Below are 21501 nucleotides of genomic sequence, written 5' to 3'. Positions count from 1 at the left end.
CAAAAAAGCGATTAATGTTGCTGTTGTTGTCAGCAATAAATATATATACATATTGATATATATATATGTGTATGTGTGCTTGCGTGTGGACGCCAGGTCATTCAAATGAATGCGCAATCATGCACACACCTATTGAGAAGCGCATAACAAAATATTATACACACTATAGTAAATATTTGCGCATCAAAACTTATGCTTGACTGGATAAGAAGCGCTATCCCAAGAAGGTAAAGGCACACATGAAATTTTGATATTTTAACTTGATTTGCTTTTCGAAGGCTACTGGAACTAAAAAAATGTAATTAAAATTAAAAATAAAACAAATAATATAATATATAAAACAAGAAAAACTTATACTTCGACTGTACCGCAGCTGTAATACATTTCACAAATAAAAAATTTTCCATACAAGAACTTGGATAAAAATACGGGTCCGTCCCGGTTACTTAGAGCCGACTGTCGTGAAAACTTGATTTGGATCGGTCAGTTTCTATGGCAGCTATGTGCTATAGTTCTCTGATCTGAACACTATATTCTCCTTGGACAATAATCCAAGTCAAGTTTCGTGAAGATATCTTGTCGAATAAATAAGTTTTCCATACAAAAACTAGATTTTGATCGGTCAGTTTGTATGACAGCTATATGCTATAGTGGTCCGATATCGGCAAATTCCAACAGTTGAGCAGCTTCTTCGGAAGAAGGGACTTGTGAAAAATTTCAGATCGAAGTCTCCAAAAAGGAGAGACTATATAGACAGACAAGACTTAATCGACTCAGCTGTTCGCGTTTCAGAATATAATAAGAGCAGGTATAAGAAAACCGCCAACAACATTTAAAAGTAATATAAGACATAAATATTTCAAAGTGAAGTTTTCGTAACACAGCAAAACATGGAATGTGTATATATTTAACTCAAATCCTTCCTTCTCGACTTAAGAAATTATTTTATTTAATGATAAACCTTTCCCAAATATTAATTTATACGCTTTGTGCATAAGATTTATTTCCAAAACATCTTCATATATGCATACACACATCTGCTTTCGTATTCAATGTTCTAATTCATTTTTCTTTTATCACAGGTGAAGAGTGCTTCTGCAGGGACTGGCATGGTTGCATAATGGCCCAATCGATTGTTGGCCAGGAGAATGTGCAGCCTTACAAATTCTCCGAGTGCAGCAAAAAGGATTATATCGATGCGCTGCGCGCCGGACATGGGTTGTGTTTACTCAATAAGCCGAATGAGGTGAGTCTTAGAGAAATGGAACCAAAAAATTTACTAACCTTATTAAGCTAGTTTTAAAGCCGAAAAACATAATACATGTAATTGTGGCTGTTGAAAATGCTATTGGCTTTACCACGGTGGAATGCCATAGTTGAGTTTAGAAAGTTCGAGCCATTAAGTGTTAAATAACATTTATAAGATAACAGGTAATGTCATAGAGAACAGCAGCATTCAACTTGCAACTTTAAATAATGATTCAAATATGGAGATTATTGTTACCTCAGCAGGATGCCAGATCTCAACTAAAACGTCTGTATAACAGTAGCTTCCGTTACAAAGACAATATTAATGACAGTTTCACAAGCAATAAGATAGATATAGACTAATTTTTGTGATATTGATCAAATAGACTCTACAAAAATGGGTACCGCAAGCGGATTGGACCTAACATCAATCTTCTTAAACTATCACAAAAGCTTTACTAAAAGGACCCATACCTTTCTGTCGAAGTTCTCGTGGAAAACTCCTTTCGGTGGTAAGCAGGAACTTTCTTGATTCTGGAACAATACTTGTTTGATTGACCGCCCGGATCTGCTGACCACCCTCATCTCCTCAGTGATTCGATTTAATGGGTTAGATATTTTTATGAGACGCTGTGAATAAATAGGTCAACAACTACACCCTCACGCCGTGCTTAAAACTAGCCACGGCAGCCACTTGTCTTAAGCATTTTTTTATAAATAATGAAAAAGTTTAATAAATAATCAGGTAAATTAAGTTGAAGAAAATTGAAATATTGTGGTTCAATGTAAACTAAAATGCCGGCGGTTAAACATAAAGATTCTTAAATTTTATTTTTGTCACTTTCTTATGGCATTTTTGTATTCTTAATTTTTCACTACCAGCTGGTGAAGTGAAGAAATATTACAGAATTCCTTTTTAAAGACAATTGAAATACGACATAAGGCATAAGACGAAGCTTGTAAATTGCCCAATTGATTTTTGTGAATTCAAAAAGAATAAAAACTCTTGTATCGATTGTTTTTCATATGTTTAAAGAATACGTAGTAAAATTAAAAAATAAATAAATATTTTTTGAGTTATAGGTCCTCCACTGCTGCAGTGTTTCCGGCTTTCTCCGTGAATGAAATCTAAAAATAAAAAAGTTTCGTTAAACAAGAATATATTCTCCGTACAAATCAAACTCGATCATAAACAATAAAAAAACATTAACTTTGGTTGCACTGAAGCTATAATACCCTTCACAAATACAAATGCCCCTTACATGAACTTGATTCCGAACGTTCAATTTGTATGGCAGCTATATGATATAGTGATCTGATCTATACAATTTCTTCGGCGATTAGATTATTGCCTTAAATAATAATCCATGCCAAATTTCGTGAAGATTCCTCGTCAAATGAAAGAGTTTTCCATACAAACACTTGATTCCGATTGTTCAGTTTGTATGGCAGCTATATGCTATAGTGGTCCGATATCGGTCGTTCCGACAAATGAGCAGCTTCTTTGTGAGAAAGGACAGGTGCAAAATTTCAGATCGATAGCTTAAAAACTGATCGACTAGTTCGTATATATACGGACAGACGGACAGGCGGACAGACAGACAGACGGACATGGCTAAATAACTCAGCTCATCATGCTGATCATTTATATATATATATATGTTATAAGGTCTCCGACGTTTTCTTCTGGGTGTTACAAACTTCGTGGGTATAAAAAAAATCTAAAATTGAAAGAATGGCCCCAAATATTTATCGTTTTTGGCCTGCTTTTTGATCAAATCGAAAAACTGATTAAGTCATTGTATATTATATACAGAATAGGCAGACAATTTTTATGATGATCGGATTATTTGTCGTCGTTTTATCACTGCAGTATATTGGAAAAGGCAATTTCAATAAATATATTGGTCTGGATATAGCTGTGCGGCTACCTTTTAAATGGTTGTAACTCAAAATCTATTTTTATTATTTCAAAATCTCGCACTAGGTGTGCCCCTTAAGTCCAAAAGTTTATCTTGAATATAGAATATTCTCAAGCGGATCTGAAATCTTAATTTAAAGTTCGACCTGACGGTAGGTACCAGCTACTCGCTACTAGCTACAATACTACTTTCCTTTTAGATGAGAGATCTCACCAACTTTTGACTATAGTGGTCTGTCAGACATTAAAACAATGTCTGTCAATGGTGACCTAAAGATCTACTCGGATTGTTTATCAGAGCTATTTTTTCAGAACGAAAAGCATTGATCTATTCCTCCTCAACACCATTGTCTAGCTGAAGTAGCCCCACTATGCTAGCGCAAATTTATATTATCGAACTCAATAGAATTGTGCTGCAATATTTAGGTTGTTTAAAAATGTTTGACAGATATTCATATCCATAACGGCACTTGAATTCCCGGAAGAGTCGACTATTTTCAGAACAAGGCGAAATTCAGTGAAAAAATGTCAAAAAAGATAAAAATTACAAACAAAAGATTTTTCGCAGAAATGAAAACAAGCGGCGAGTGCATTTCCAAACGTACAAAAATTTGTCTTAGATAGCAAACAACAACAACAATTTGAGAAAAAAATTAAATCAAAACGAAGCAGAAAAACACTTGTGTACATTGTGTGCCATTTTCAACAACAAAGAAGCACGATCAAGCGTATTGCCTCAAGATGAATGCAGCAGCAGCAGGCACGTGTATTCACCACTGACAATGCTACGTGCAACATGCAACTCTCAAGGCAAGCGAAATGTTAGCTGTCTCAGCCACACCCCTGTGGCACTAAGTATTGGCGCTTTACAGTGTTTGCACACACCAGCCATTGGCACTTGCTGTTTGCTTGCATTGCATTGTTTTTGCATATGCGTTGCATGTTCGTTTGGAATGTGGCACAAAGCTTCAGCCAAAATCGTGCAACAATAGCATAGCGGTAGTGTAAGAACCAAGAGTAAACAAACAAACAACAGCAGTGCAGGAATGATGACAATTTTTGCATAAACGAAGTGGAAACACGCATGCACACACACATGCACCTACATCAATAACCACTCCTCGTTGACGTTGACAAGCATGAGACGGCGGAGAGGCAGTAGAAGGGGGTGGATGCCTATGGCGTGAAAGTGCAGCACTTTTAGCTTTTGTCTCGATTTTTTGGCACTAGGTCAGTTGCAAGAGCGGCAACAACAACAACCGTTGTGACAGTTGAAGCTGCAGCTTTGTTGTTTTTATTGCTTTTTTTCTGTAGTTTTAGCGTCGCTGGCGCATTTCTCACAAATGTATTCGGCATCATCGCATGAGCGGCTTTGCGCCAGCATCAACGCTCCCCATGATGTAGCAGTCTTTTAGCCGCATTGTATGCATGCACACATTTACATAAATAAGCATGAGTTTCTTCGCATAAATAACTCTTTTGTTTTGAGTGTTCTGGCAAGGAAGAAAAGTGACGAATGTGTTGAAGATGGACAGAGAAGCCTCAATGGCGGCCGCAACTTGCCACTACGGCTGAGCGTGGCTTGCTAAGAAACTATTTTTTTTTTGAATTATTACTTTTGTTGGAGGCATTATTATTATTATTTTTTTTTTTTGTAATTCTCTTCTCCATTGTCATTTCTTTCGGTAAAACAGTATTTGCTTCGCTGCTCTCGCTCGCCTATATACGAAGGAAGGCTTAAGCCAGCAGAAAATAATTCCGTCTGAGAAAAAGTCACTGTTTTGAAAACATTTAGTCTGTCTAGAATCAATTTCAAAGGGTTTGATGATTAAAAGGCAATAAGAAATACGCTGATAACCTAGTCTTGTTCTTCTGCCAATAAGTTTTACGCGTTTTTACTCAATGATTTTAATGAATATTTTATAGTAAATATAAAAGCATAGCATTAGCTGAAACCTTAGGAATGTTTTATGCATATGTGTGTACAAATATTTAAGTGTATAATAATTTTTAAGGAATTTCTTTGAGTAACACCAAAGATACTACCTCCATATTTCAGATTGAGCATATTGTGTATATTCCGGAAATCGGTACTTTCATTAGAAATAGAATGTGATTGAAATTTACTTGTCTAATATACCTATGTCGCGTTTTCATATGAACTAAAATGCTTTCTAACAAATAGAAATTTGAAACAAAAAACCATGATTTTTCCTATTTTTGTAACTTGTACGATTTCAAAAAGTGGTTTTGAGAACGCGTTTGAAAATACTTATATGTAATATGAAGGACTCGCTATATACTCACTTTAATGGTTTATAACGATCAAAAACTTCAAGTTGTCATTTAAAATTTTGGCGCATAACCCTATTTCTCCCTTGGAGATTGCTTTTAAGAGGAAGACATTATATACGAGTTGATACTTTAAATACTATTTTTTATCTTTCAACCAAGAAAATGAAACTTTGTCAGTGCGGTCCTTAAAGGGCAGGTAAATAAAAAACATCATAAATACTTATAGTGAAGCTTACAGACCATTAAGTGTTAGCATTTATCATACCATTCTCACAACAAGATAATCTTAGACCTAAACTATCATCACAAAATCGGGTTTTAAAGCTGTTGTTTAAAGTCTCCAGAAATTGTTGGTTGGATACGTCTTAATCATCTTTGGAATCTCAATTTTTCTCTAAAGGAGGCGTAATCTGTACATGAGTTATATATGCATTTACAAAGAACTAAACACATTTTTTAAAAAATACTTAAAAGTTCTTCATATACTGGAACCTTGTATAAAAGTTCCAGCGTTTAAGTTTTCAATTTTGAAATTTCTTGGAACCAGAAACGGTGAACGCTTAAAAACTAATTTTTCAATTTTTAATTCCAACATTTTTGTTTAAAAATCAATTTTTTTTGTTTTCCATCAAAAATTTTCTGCCCTTCGCTACGCTTTTAAGTCCAAATTGTGGAAAGGATGAACATAGAGTGAGAGCACGACACAATTTTAAGCTGCAGTTTAACAACGGATTCCAACGAAAAGGTTTTATATAGGCTATTGTGTTTAACATTTTTTTTGATAAAAATGAATTTAGAATATATTCAATTAACGGTGGTCCTTCTCTGAGATTATGAATTGACGCTAAAACTCTGCTTTATTCCAAAGAAATGAACTTTTTCAAAGACTTTTTTGATCCCACTGTGCAAAAATCTTCTATCGATTTGAAGAATGTCTAATTTTTCAATTCGACAATCAGATTAGTTTTCAAACCACCGCTCTGCAGTTTTGAGATTTTCTATATGATATCTATATACTCGTTCCTTAAAAAAAAAGTATTTTTAAAAAATACAATACTTTCAAGGAATTTTTGTACTTTAAAACTCCACAACTTTAATACCTTCTACAAAGTATACCAAATTTGCCACAATATTTGTAACACCCAAAAAGAAATGTCTGAAATAAATAAAGTATAACGTACACGTATAAATGATCAACGTGAGGAGCTGAGTCGACTTAGCCATGTCCGTCTAACTGTCCGTCTGTAAAAAACTCGTAAAACACGATATAGGATAATAATTTTGCATCGCGGATTATTTTAAGCATACAATACGAGGGTTGCCTTTTGTATTTTAGGATTAGAGAACAGAAATAAATATTAATCATCGACAATCGCATTATTGTTTTTCAAAATATTCTCCAATAAGACAACTACAACATCAGTAGTTTCCAGAACAAAAACTGATTTTGGACAACCTTTACGAAATTTGTCTTAGAATGATCTACGACCTCGAATGAATTCACCACACCATCGATAAACACTGGTCCTTGATGGAACTGAAGCTCGTCAAAAATTTAATTAAGTTCATCGATGCTCTGTTGCAAAGTTAATCCAGGTCGGGATAGGCCGAGATAAATATTTGAAGTTTCTGTAAGCAACACAAATAGCACTTGCATGTCAAAACATTGTGTGTAACATCAAAACTGTCAAATTTTACGATAAAATTACGAGTTGCCAGATTCCAATACTAGGGTTGGCAAATCCCAAAATATAAAAGGCAACCTACGTATTTTAAAGCTTTGAAATGCAAGACTCAAAATTTTTTTAAATACATGTATATTTTTGTATTTAACTAAAAAACATAGATTCAAGTAAAATAAAATAATTAAAAAATTGCCTTCACAATTTAGGTTTCTCAAAAAAAAAAAACTTCAAGTTTTGTACCTAATTTTGTGGTTAAATTTCTGGTTCAATATTTTAAAAGCCTTGCAGGGATATCGTTTTGCTGCATATATCTTCATTTTAACCCACAAATTCGATATTAGTTTTGATTGGCTTACTCTAATATATATATATATATATACCATAAATATATTTTATATGTAGCACCTCTTAACAAATGCAAACATATTGCGTTAAAAATACAATTTATTGAGTGTTCATAATATTTTTAAATTTAACATTGGTTACCAACTAGCTACGAAAAATAGCGGTTATCAACTAGTTTGTTTTGTAAAACCAAACATATTCTTAAAAGGTGTGTACACTGCTATAAATGCATGAGCACACACACATGTCCGAGTGTTGGTGTGCGTTTATTTGCATTTGCGGCCAATGCGTGCGCCTCTTCAATTTTTATTCCTTTTTAGCCGCAGTCATGTGTGAACGCAACGACCTCGTTCGTGGCAATTTTGTTGGCTGCGTTTTTTGCTTTGTTTTTGTTTTGTTTATTGTTCCAACATTCAGTCACACACTTGCACGAAAATTTGCATTTACAAACACACAAACATACTGACAGCAAAGCGTTGCAAGCACTCGTTGCGTTTTGCAGACACTCGAAGCGTTTCAGCTTTTGTATAAGTGCTGTACTTGTATATGTGTGTGTACGTGTGATGGCCTGCTGAGGTTAATTGTGCCCCGAATGCAGCACTCGACACTCGAAACAACAACAACAAAAGCGGTACTACCGCGAGCCCCAAGACACAGTCAGCCTCGTTGCGCGTTGCTCGCTGCGCTGAATGCTGCCACATGTGCCCACCGCCAGCCACACAGCAGCACCAGAATCAGCTGGGGAGGAGGTCGTCTGCATTCAAATCCTGTTAGCAAAATCTGTTTTCTGTTTTTCTTTCCGATTTCATTTTCATTTCAACTTTTTTCTTTTTCGTTTTCATTTATACTTCTATTTTCATTTTTGTTTTTGTTGCTTTTTGCAGTTCTATACTGCATTGTTATGTCGCCACTCTCATTGCCGCGTGCCGCTTTCCAACCAATGTTGGCAGGTACACTTCGTCAGGCCACGCTGGCGTATGAGTGACTTTCACTGCAGTTTGGAGGTTGCAGTTTCACAGTGAAACTTGTGGCGGTTGCACGCGTGACCCGCTATAACGGTTTCGCCAAATTAGAGGCGGCTATAAAAAGTGATACTATTTGTGACATTTTTTGAGTTGCATTGTGGCACTTGATTGAGACAGCAAGACATTCTAGACAATCTCGTGCGCAACAACAAGACAGCAATTTATCTAATTGGATTATGTAAGCGCTTTCAAGCAAATTGAAATATTTATTTTGGGAAGTGAAATAAAATTGCAAATATGTGGCTTGAAATAACGCTTGATATTTATAATTGAAAGTGAAGTGAAATTGTTAAAATTTTCATTTAAAAAGTGAGCTTCAAACTACTGTTATAATTTGTTTGTGACTTTACTAAAATCATTGTCAAAAATTTTTACTAAAATAACTTTTTAGTGTAAGTTTTAAATACTACCAGTAAAATCTTCAGACAACCACAAATTTTTTTAATTTCGAAACACTTTTTTCAACTTCATAGATCGAAATGCGTCGCAATTGTGGCAATAAGATCGTCGAAGAGGACGAAGAGTGTGATTGTGGCACGATTGAGGAGTGTGCCTTGGATCCATGTTGCGATGGCATCACCTGCAAGCTGAAATCAGAGGCTCAGTGCGCCAGTGGCGCTTGTTGTAATGAATGTCGCGTAAGTATTTGCATTTGTTTTTCTAATTATGATGCGTAAGATTTGTGGGTTTATGGAAAAGTTTTCATAGTTCATATAAAATAAAATATGGTCGGGTTAAACCTTCTATACTTTGCTTTGGTTTGTTGTTTCAATTTCAGTATTGAACTAGAAGAAGCTTGGGAACTCTACATTGCCCAATAATACTATTAGAAGAGATCAAAATCAAATTTGTTTCCGTGTTTAAATGAGGAACTTTTTTTTTTTAAAGCAGCTCGTGCATTTGTATTTTTTTTGTAAGTTAAAAATCATAGTCCTTTGATTTTTTTCCAAAAACTATTATTTGAAGATATTAGTTCTAAGTTATGTAGAGAAATATATAAACAAGTGCACAAAAAAGAGGATCATCTCTATAAAGCCAATAAAGTTTCATAACTTTTTGCCGGATTTTTCTAAAGCGAAAACCACTACAACAAATATATTCCACTTACCACCCTTTCCGGTGTTCACTGCTTTATAGCATTAATCTAGTTAAAAATTTTCTAGATACGATTAAAACTCAGCAAAATTGTGTTATAATATTATATTTTTCTTTACTAACACATATATTATATATTATAGATTTCTTTCACTATGTAGTCTGCAAAAAAGCTTCGTTAACATTGTTCATATAACTACTCTATATTAACTCCGAAAGTCTTTTATCGAATACGTAAGGACTATACATATCTCACCAAATTAATATGAAAAATGTTGGCCATTTATTAGATTTCTATTTTTTTTTTCTGCTAAAAACAGATCTCTCTCTTCGGTTTCCGAAGCTTGACTTTGACAAAAACTTACACAACAACTTATAATAAGTTCTAAGGAAAATGCAATACCTGGCAACCACGAAATTTATTATCCTCAGTATTGTTCACCAAACCATTAGCAATGTACATACTTACAAAAAAAATTATAATTTTCCTGTTTCTCATAGGAGTAGTTTCTGCCTTAACTTGATCATAGGTTAGGTTGGGTAAATAGCGAAAACTGGACAGTAGAGGAAAAAGTGTCTGGATATTTCCACCTCAGCTACCTCTATGCAACTGCGATAGGCTGTCGCCACCAAAATCTTTAGCTTTACCGCGTGAATACCTAAACAACAATGTCCCGCTAAAACACATATCATTGCGGGATGTGAACCTGGCTAAAGCCAAGTAGGTCTATGGCCCTCTCGAATTGTACTACCCCTTGTGTAGATTTCTAAAAACCCTAATAAAACGAAATTGTAGTTTAAGGCGAATGTTTAATGTACAAGTATATAGTTTCGTGAAAATGCGGTAACTTTAGTTAATTGTGAATAAAGGCAGCCATTTACGATTACATTCTTGCCCCTCAATCTAGCAAGTACCGATAAGATTGAATTAAAAAGTACAATAAATTATCCCAAAAAACTAGTTAAATGCCGACTATGGATTAAACACACCTTTCTGTTACCGAGCAGAGAAATGATTAGATAACTAATTCCTTACTCTAATCTCTAATTTTAAAGAGCGACTCGCGTAACAGTAGAGACACATCGAGTACTCAAACAAAATGGTACAAATTCTGCAAAAGAGAGAATTAAAGTTCTTCTATCAATTTTTTATCTTTCTTCTCAATGATATTCCAATTTTTTATTCCAAATTTATGTAAGCAGGCTCCATTTAGATTCTATATGTAGTATAATACAAGCCTGGTGCTTTTGGCTGTTGAATATTTTTAAAATAACACTAGTTAGCCAATGAGTTAATGGGAATAGTAATTGGTTTGAAGGGGATTATTTTTATACTTATATTTATTTTAGTAAAAACAGATACATACCTTCGTCGACAAACCTCTGAAAAGAAATCTTCTTCGTGCTGACCTTTCCTGTACTCCTATTATCTAAAAATATAATATGAGAGCCATTTTTATAACATATCTAAGAGCTGGTTATAACCTATTTGAAGTAGAGATTATTTAAAAAGGGGGTAGGGTTAATTCGTGTAAAACAATGGTCATTGTTATTGTTTTTTTTTATGAAAGAGTTAAAATATATTTTTAAAACCAATGGTTCAATATAGTGTGGGATCATGGAGAAATATTAAAAAATGCAGCAATGGCAGCAATTATTCTGAATCGTCTCGGAAATAAGTTAAATTGCCTTGTCCTTCATAACTCGAAACATCTGAAACAAAACAATGAAAATTACATTGTAACCAGAAAGATTCCGGAAATTTTCATTTAAATTGCCTGCGCTGAATATTTTTTTTTTGTTAAGTTGATAGTATTGTCCTTAGTTACTATGCCAAAAATGAGCGCGATCTGTGAACCAGTTTTTTTGCAGCTGCTGTTGAAATAAGTCGACGTCAGTATTGTTTTGCGATTTTTACAATGGAAAAAAATATCAAACAAAGAATTTGCATCATATTTCTGTTTCGAATCAAAGTTCGTGCGGAATCGTTGCGAATGTTAGAAAGGCTTATGGTGAATCCATTTTATCGAAAAACCAGTCTACGACTGGTACAAAGCCTTTAAGGATAGTCGAGAAACCGAGGTAAATGTCTGGTTCTATTACTGGCGATAATAAATCGTCATGCGAATGTTAGAGAGAAGCTAAACGTCGGCCGTGAAACAGCCGATAATTTGGGCATGAGACGCGTCAAGGCTCGGCTTGTTCCAAAAGAGCTGAATTTTTTGCAAAACGACCATAGTGGTAACGATTTTAAGACCAAAAACTCGTTCAATACAATCGATCAACCACCGTATTTATCGGATTTGGTCCCATGCGACTTTTTTTTGAGGAACTGAAGGCGATCCCGACCCGGATTTACAAGGCATGTTTCGATGCACCACAATAAATATTGGTCAGTGTTAGAAATTTTTCGTTTTATTTACAATTTCCGGAAACTTTCTGATCTTAATGTAGGTATATCGTTAAATAGTCCCTTTTTCCCTTTTTTGTTACTGTTTTGAAGGTAAAACACAACTTCTTGCGAGTTTGTTATAGCCAAGTGAAAAATATTAACAAAAAAAAAAAAACTCTCTAGCATTACCTAAAAATTATATGTATATATAGTGTTTAAAACGATCAGTGTAGTAGTTTTAAAGTTATGAGGGGCACCGACTTTGAAGACGAGAGTTGTGGTTGAAAACCCTTTAAAGTTTTGAACGCTACAAAACCTGTTTGAAACGTTCATAAGATAAGTATAAAAATTCTCGTAACTTTGTCAATTTTAGACAAGTACCTTGACAGAATCTTCCTCAGATATCATGCATACATTCAAGACGAACAAAAGTTTAACCTTACTTTACTCCTCCTTAAGATTCAAAGGTGTGAGAATCTCTAAACACATCAAAAGGAAATATTTTCTGTACCCACAAGTCAAATCATTCTTTTATTTTGCTTTTCTTCGTTTAACGGATTTATTTTCATTTTCATTCGTTATTTAGCTTCGGCCAAAAGACTATGTCTGCCGTGATGCACTCAACGAATGCGATCTGCCAGAGTATTGTGATGGCGAAATTGGTCACTGCCCAATGGATGTATTTCGAAAAAATGGATCGCCGTGTGGCCACTCGAAAGCAGGATTGTCGTCCGGTAAGTTAACAGTTTACCTATGCGAATTTTATATGAATATATACATATATATATATACAAGCCATATATATATTATTTAAGCTTAGTGGACTGTTCTTACATGTTTCTTATATTATCTTATTTGATATTTTTAATATGTAGAATAATAAAAACTAAATATATTGCTGCATACTGAAAGTGATGCCCTGTGGCACATGTTCATTTTTGACCATATATATATATTTATTACATATGTATTTGAAATATGGCATATTTTTCAAATAATGAATAATTTTTCTTACTTATTTTCCATCGCAAGGCTACTGCTTTCAAGGCGATTGTCCCACTTTGAATCTGCAGTGTGAGGCGATTTGGGGTTATGGTGGTGTGGCAGCAGATCGCCAATGTTATGAGCAATTTAACTCGAAGGGTTCGATCAACGGTCATTGTGGGCGTGACTCCAATGAGCATTATATTAAATGCGAGCCAGAGTGAGTATTTTCATGTTTTTGTATAGTATTTGTATATCTTTTATACATCTTAACTATGAATATAAATATATTACATTCAATTGATAAGTAAAAAAATATATTATATTAAAATTTTAACGCTAATTTTGTAAAATAATTTCTCCGAATAGCTGGAAATTAAACTCAATTACTTTATGAAACTGATTCAACATAGCGTTTGGTCTTTGTTGCGAATATATAGCATATTGATTTCATTATCCCTAAAATAGCATTGCTATTATTCATATTACTTTATAATCGGCTTTTTCAGCTAAATTTCAATTTGCAATTTTCTATTTGTCTCTCTGTTTTGTTTGTGAATATGTAATGATGTTTATTTTCCGCTGTTTATTTGTAGAAATGTGCAATGTGGCACATTGCAGTGCAAAGAGGGCGAACGCCAGCCAGTTAATGATGGTATTGATCAGCTTTATTCGAGCACAGTTATCTCAATCAAAGGCACGGAATATACATGCAAGTAAGTTTACACACACACTACCACATAATTTGCTATGAATTATGAAAAGTTTGCTTTCAATGTGTTACAAAACGTTATTTTGTAAAGCTTTTTCTTGAAACGAAGTTGGTTTGATTTATGGATTTAAATGTCAACGTTCTTTACTATGAAGCTTACGGAATTGGTACACATTTTTGCTTTTTCACAATTAAAAATAATAACAATATTAATTTGCTCTCGGTTTTTGTTTTTTGCTAAATTTTATCTGCGCATAATTCCCGAAATAGAAATTCTTATCGTTGGATTTTAAACCTACTTATCTGCAAACCCCACAAAATAGTATCCGTTATTAATTTTTTAATTCAAACCATTAAATTTGTAAATTTGAAAAACAATTTCTTAAAAAATGTCCGCTTATAATTGAATAAGGGTCACACTTAGTGTGACAGCCTAAATGAAGCTGATTTTCGGAAATATATAAAACAAACATAGTATTATAAGAATTTCGAAATTCGACAAATGTGATTTCGAAAAAAACGCGTTTAAAAATGAGCTGATGCAGCTGATTAAACTGAGCGGTCACATGATCGAAGGCTGTAACTCAAAGACAATTTCAGATATCGATATTTAATAAGTTATTTGTAGAGGTATATCCTTTCTAAATATAAAAAAAAATTATTTCGCATTAGCTGCACCTCTTACGTATTTGAAAACTTAAAAATAATAAAAGAAAATCAATACTTTTCTGCATATTAATTCTTTTATTATCAATAACATCATTATTTTAACGAATTGTAGAAGAACTTTTTCTACTAAAATCAATATCTTCAACAGTTTCTTCTAAAATATTGTTGTAAAGCGTAGTTTATTTTTGATATGATGGAAGGCTTGTTTGCCAATGTTTCGAATTTTGGTTGCCCTTCGCAAAATTTTTTTGCTAAGCAATCTTAGGTATATTCATGGTACCAAATATATACCATGATTTAAACCAGTGTTGCTTCGAATAGAACTTTTTTAGTCACTGTATATAACAATGCAAAGTCTAAGCTTTCAAAACTAAACTAAATACATATAGTTTTAAATATACTTAAAAAACAAAGAAGAGAAACGACTATATTTTTTTAAGTATAAAAATTTTATTTAAAAAAAAACCAACTAAACTGAAGCAAAGGCTTTTATTTTGAGACCGAGAAACTGTATTGGGTTTGAAAAATAATTTTTTGGGTGATAAAATCAATGGGAACTATATCTATTTCTATTTAAAGTCGAATTCTTATAGTGTAGAGCGCATGAATTCAAAGTAATTAATTATCTTTACATGCTAGATATTTCGTATAGAATAAACTTCAAAAAATTGTTTGGTGTGACCAGAAAAATATAAGTTCACAAACAAAGCGCTCATAAAATAACTAAAATTATGTTCTTAACATTATTTAATTATCAAATTGCTTTGAACCTTTTTTTACCCCGAACAGGGCACTCGTATATTAAGTTTGCCATGAAATTTGTAGAGACCGGAAAGAAATTGAACAATTATAAGAAAAGCCTTTTCATTTGACGAAGTTTGACATGGTTCATAACTTAAGACAGTGTTATAATCTCCCAAGAAATTGTTTAGATCCGATCACTAATGCTTATAGCTGTCGTAAACACTAAACGACCGGTATCAAGTGCTTGTATGGAAAACTCCTTCATTATCAAGATATCTTCAAGAAATTTTGCATGGGTTATTGTCTAACTCAATCACGCAATCTCCGAAGTAACCGTTTTTTATTGTTTTATTTTATTCTGCTTGGCCAAATATGTTCCAAATTACTTTTTCGTCTATTTACTTACTACCACTGAAATATATAATCTCGTTTCGCAAGTTTCAGACTTCGTTTTTATTATACCATTTATATTTTGCCTCTTCACTATCATCATTATATGTTTACAAAATAACTTAATCCTTTATCCTCTTATTTCCCATAGAGCCACTAGTGGTCAAGTGGGCGCCAATGAGTATCCGGAACATGGACTGGTTAAGGATGGTACGCCATGCGGTACTGATTTGATTTGTCTGAATCAGACTTGCGTCAGCATATTTCCACACGTCGATCAAACCAAATGCCCAACAGATTCACAGGGAAAAGAGTGTTCAGGACGCGGGGTAAGTGGAAGAAAAAATCAATGAACACAGCAAGTACAAAAATTAAGCAGTAATTTAAACTCAAATTGAAAGCGCTACAGGCTTAACTATATGACTGTTGTTTGAAAATACAAAAAAAAAAGAAGTTATAATTACAAAAATGTATAAAAATGAGCTGTGCGCACAGTCATGAATAGTATATGTGGTTGGACTCATACTCTCATACAAATGTTGCGCTTCACACATTTGAGTATGCAATACAAACAACTAGAGCAGCAGTAATATAATTGTAGTAATTTTATGAAGAGCTTTAACATTATAAAATTTCTGCCACGACTTTATGCAGCAAAGTAGTAATTTTAAAAGCAATTTCACGCCTTGTCGCCAGGCAAAAGGCACTGCTCCTGCACTTGCTCCATACCAGCAATATTTCAAGCATTTTTTCATGTGACCATTTAACCATTAAAGTATTTAACCCACAATAATGAGCGGCGCGGCAAAAGTGATTACATAGCCGCAGCCTCATTACGGCTGCCCCTCAACATCACGGTCTCATAAGTATACCCACAAAAAAATAAATAAACTGAGAAAACAAAAATATCAATCGCCTGCATGATATTTTAACGACAAATGTAAATCAAGAATATTTGTGGAAAAAATTTGCCATCCCGCGGCGAGGGCAACGAATGTTACGTATACGCCATGGTGGCTTCAAGAGCCAGCAATAATTCTTAACGATGGCGCGAGCTATTCTGACCAACAACAACACGCGTTGTTATGTAATACAAATGACAGATGAATGCAAATATGCATGACTGTATTCGCATTTATACATATATATGTGAAGGGTGTGTGTGTGTGTGTTTTCCTACAGTAATCGCCCAAAATGAGACCGTAAATTCCGTGCAGTGACTCATTTACGGTCAGTAGTGCTGACATACTATCAAACAACAGTTATGTATGCGCCATATAAACTGTAATAACGACAACAAAATGTATAATAACAAAAACAAAGACTGTCCGGAGCATCAAAGTATGAAGTAAAAGCACAAGCAGTTATCTCTGCATACGCACCGAACGCCGACAGAGCTCATTATATTGGGTCATCGCTTGTCCAGCGCCACGTCCGTAATGTATAAATACGCTTAAGTGTAATTAAAAATTTAAAATATTTCCCAAAGCTTTTACACGTAAACACAACAAGCACCTGATTGGTCGGGTGGCTCTTGTCCAAAAATAAAGCTTTTATCATTTGGTCAATGGCTCGCAAGCTGCCTCACTGACTCACTACTTTACCGCATGTCTTCCGGACTGGGTGGCTGGTTGCACGGCTGGTTGCTTTTCTGGTTTATTTGCTCTGCTTGCAGCAGCGTCGTTTCGCCTGTTTTTAATCCATTTTTATAGCTGCGAATTTTAATGGAGATATTGTTTAAATGAAGCTTTCACATTGATTGCATTCATACTTATGTATATGTGTGTGTGTCTGTAAAGGCACTATTAATCTTAGCTGTGTCATACAACTAATGCACATCTAAATATAGATTAGCAGAGTGTCAATTTTACAACGAAAACAAAATATTTATTTCACATTTGCACACACAGGCACACACGTACACATATATACATATTATATATTGTTGTAAATGTATTCAAAGCTATTATTTCATATCATTGCTCATTGCAATTACGTTTTTGTTTATACTGTTTTCCACTTCCACAGGTCTGCACCAACACGAATCGCTGCTTTTGCGATATGGGTTGGGGCGGCATCGACTGTAGCCTTGTAGTTTTACTGACCACACCACTGCCAACGGAAGCGCTGCCAACCGCGGAAAATACTATCAAAATGGAGAAGAAGGAGACGCCATATGGTAAGATGCTTTTGTGCAGATTCTCTTGTTTCTTTTGTGTAATATTTGTCTTCACATGCGCGTGAACACGCTGACAAAAATTTAAATCAAATTTAGCTGTCGAAATCCTCATTTGTCTTCCAAGACATCCATATATATATCTTAAGTGTAACGAGCTTGCCAGGCTTGAGTCTGACTTTAAATTAATATACTAACTGTATCTTTAACCAATTAACTTTGTTTCACAATTCAAGCTTTTCTAATGTGAATAATTTTTGTTCACAAAAACTGCGAAATAAGTTTGTTTTTACTGAAACTAATTAACATACACTTAGTTTAAAATATTGAATTTGAAAGTATTTATATTTTTATCTGCATCATATGGGCAGAATGCAAATCTCAAAGAGCTAAAAACAAATAAATTTTTTTAAAAGAATATATAGGCATATAGATAATTTTTAATTAAACATAAAATTTTTTAAAATTAATTTTTGAATATTTAATTTTAATTCCAAGATGTTTAGTAAGACAAATTTAAAACTTTATTTTAAATCCCAGACATCTTGAATTAAAAATTGAAAAACTATTTATTAATTAAATAATTGGAGTAACAAAAAAAATTAATTTTCAAGTTAAAAGCTGGAATGCAAATGAATAAAAAGGAAGGATTTACATATTTCTAACTGAAACAGATTATTAAAAATAAATAAATATAAATAAGACAAGAAGAGCTAAACTATGTTAATATGTTTTTTTAAATACACATTATTTTCAAAAGATATAAAAAATGGTAGAGAACGAAGTACGCAAACGCGTAGAAATTTAAATTCTAAAACAATTTATTTTTTTATAAGCTTGGGATTCCATTTTTTAAATTTTCCATCTGGATTACAGCAAAAAATAAATAAGTAATCCAATTTTTTGATTATACATTTTTTTTAATTAGGTATTTAGGATTAAAAACTCAAACATTTAATTAAATTTTCGGTATTACAAGATAAAAAAATAATTTAATTCAAATGTTTATGCAATTACTACTTAAATTCATTATTTGCAACCCTGATACATAGTTAAGTTTAAAAAAAAAAAAAACAACTTCATAAAAGACTATGTAATATGTAGAAGTTTGGCTAAAGATTAAAATTTTTCTACTGCTTCAAAACATAAGTACGGCTAATAACATTGAATATTTTTTAAGCACAAAAAGTACAAATATACTTGAATCCTAAATTAATACTTAAAACCTAAATTATAAAAAGAAATATTTTTTTTTCATAAACGTATCATTTTTTTTATATATAATCCAAAGTTGTGCCATGTAAATTGTTTCAGAAACAAAAAGTTTATATTCTCAAAAATCAGCCAAATATCTTCCGATTGTTCTTATGCTTTGAAAATGCATTCCAACTGCTTTGTATATAAAAGGGTCGATATTAGAAGATGGTTTTTTTTTATTCACATTTTTGTTTGTTTTTATTATTGAGTTTTAACTTTCTATAGGGTTCGCATTCTGCCCATTTTAATAGTCAATTCTAAATATAATATAAATCGCTTATATCCATTTACTTAAATGAAACAAATATTAAAATATATATATATATATGTTTCCATTGATATACAAGCAGTGAAATATTGTGTGATATAAAATTCGAGTAATATTAAAATATTCTAATAGTGCTTTAATGCAGATTGAAGATTCATCAAAATATTATGAGCCTCCCACCTATTGGGTTTTGAAATGGAAAATGATAGTTAAAATTCGCTCGAAATTTACTCGCGAACTTAAAGTCAGCAAACGATTATTTAATACTAATTTTATATACATTTTAGTTACAGTTTATTTTTGGTAAAAATAAAATCGAAAATCATTAAAACAAAACCCACATATCTTCCTTTTTTCGAGTTTATTATGACAACTTGAAGGTTTCAACCCAACTCTGAACTTTAACTTGTCACTTTAATTACAAATAGTACATAAATTAGTATTTTAGGGTTAAATTGTTTTATAGTAATTATTTATAAATTTTTTAAAGAGTATTTTCATTTTCCCTTGAAAGAATATTTCTACAAAATTTTACTGCTTTCGTATTGAAAACCTTTCCCCCACCCAAATCCGGTTGTGATATGACAATGGTAATCACTTAACAGTATTGCCAAGCACCAATATTATTAAAAAATATAATAAAAGAAACTATTATACTCTGTAGCAACATGTTGCGAGAGTATAATTATAAATCATGTACAATGGCACGGCCAAATCGCTGCTGGCAAAGTGTTTTCGATCATATTATATTTGGTGATTATTTAGTAGTTATATAATTTAGAAAAGAGATATCGGTATTTCAACTGTTTGGAAATTGTAGGAAAAACCTGCTCTTCCACAGGACAGCGTTAGTTACAATATAAATAATTCAATAAGAATAATTTAAATTATAGAAAAAGCATAAAAATTATAATTATGTTTTCATAGTATTTAATGAATTTTTAAGTTTGTGAACGTTCTTCAAATTTATTCTTAGCTGCGTGTAAAGGCATTGTATTTTACTAAGTGTAGTTGAATTTACATAATTTTTAAATTTACTTAAATACGTTTTATACACAAAAATTTCAAATGTGCATACTTATATCCTAGACGTATGCTTTACAAAATGTTAAACCCTAAATGTATGCTTCTAAGTTGAAAAAAATTAAATTCAAAATTTTTTAAATTAAAATTTTTACGAAATTTGCTATAAAATATTTGACTTGTGTAACTGGCATTGAACGAATTGGAAACGTTCCTTCCTTCCATCCAACATTTTACAGGCCCCTCAGATCAAAATAGGATCAGCACATTAACCATGGTCATCATATTAACCGTTATTGTGAAATGTGTCTTCATTAGTTTCGCAACTCTGGCGGTTTGCTACAGGTAGAGTACCAAGCAAAATCAAATCAAAATTACAAGAAATAATTAACAAAGACAGAAATTTTATCGAAACATGGAAAAATTTAAAAAATCATTATTTACAGAGTAAACACCAAGAAAGCAAGGATGGACAATAAATTGAATTTGAAAATTTGTCCACCGATTTAATTAAATATTTGTTTACCAAAATATGATAAAATGAGCTAAACTTTTCAATTTTCAAACTGAATACTTTGAGAAACTTACTCGTTTAGAGCTTTGATTTGCTCAGCATGCCCGCATTGTTGGTGTTTACCCCATTCTAAAATTGTCCATGATTCTGCATTCTGAAATATTATATAAATGTGAAAAATAACGTATTTTTGCCAAATATAAGGGAACTCAAAATTATTGTAATTTTTGATATTCCAATTTTCTAGTTAAAAATATAATCTTTTTTCATAATCGAAACCGTTATTTTCACATTTATCTAACGGATAAATACTATTTATAAGTTTTTTTTTTTTAATTTTCAAATACTCTTAACACTTTTGATCTAAATTCTTTTCAGTTATCGAAATTCTTCCTTTTTTTGATATGAATACGATTTAATTTTTTTTTTCAACATTTCAAAAAAGTTTTGGCGCAAAATTCTCAAATTTTGGGCTTCATAAATTTAATTGCAATATATATATTAGAAGAAAAGTGACGAAGAAATTCACGGCGGACAATATGAAGCAAGACGCAAAGAACAAACGAAAATACAGACACAGAAACAAAACAACACTTGAAAAACAATTAAACTGTATGAAATTCACTCAACCCAAAATCACAATTGAATTAAATGGTTGCTTGGTTTTCTGTCCTCGGTCTCATTTATAAATGTGTGCGTTGCTCTGTTATTCCTCAGTCATCAAAAAAAATATATATATATGTATAATAAAATAACGA

At 32.6% G+C, this 21501-nt stretch overlaps 1 protein-coding gene across 12 annotated transcripts in view; it reads left to right on the top strand.

Annotated features, from left to right (window-relative positions):
• The window catches only part of mmd (disintegrin and metalloproteinase domain-containing protein mind-meld), a 509673-nt gene that overhangs the window by 425098 nt on the left and 63074 nt on the right, over nt 1-21501 (top strand). For all 12 annotated transcript variants that reach the window (XM_036371745.2, XM_070110649.1, XM_036371747.2 and 9 more), the window contains exons 12-18: nt 1083-1246; nt 8993-9157; nt 12593-12740; nt 13039-13210; nt 13587-13706; nt 15657-15834; nt 17534-17684. In XM_036371745.2, coding sequence (XP_036227638.2) covers nt 1083-1246; nt 8993-9157; nt 12593-12740; nt 13039-13210; nt 13587-13706; nt 15657-15834; nt 17534-17684 — 1098 coding nt within the window. The remainder of the gene's footprint in view (nt 1-1082; nt 1247-8992; nt 9158-12592; nt 12741-13038; nt 13211-13586; nt 13707-15656; nt 15835-17533; nt 17685-21501) is intronic.

The sequence above is a fragment of the Bactrocera oleae genome, chromosome 5, assembly GCF_042242935.1.
Source record: "Bactrocera oleae isolate idBacOlea1 chromosome 5, idBacOlea1, whole genome shotgun sequence".
NCBI lineage: Eukaryota > Metazoa > Arthropoda > Insecta > Diptera > Tephritidae > Bactrocera > Bactrocera oleae.
The sequence above is the reverse complement of the archived record's forward strand: the minus strand, read 5'-3'. Positions and strand labels throughout refer to the sequence as shown.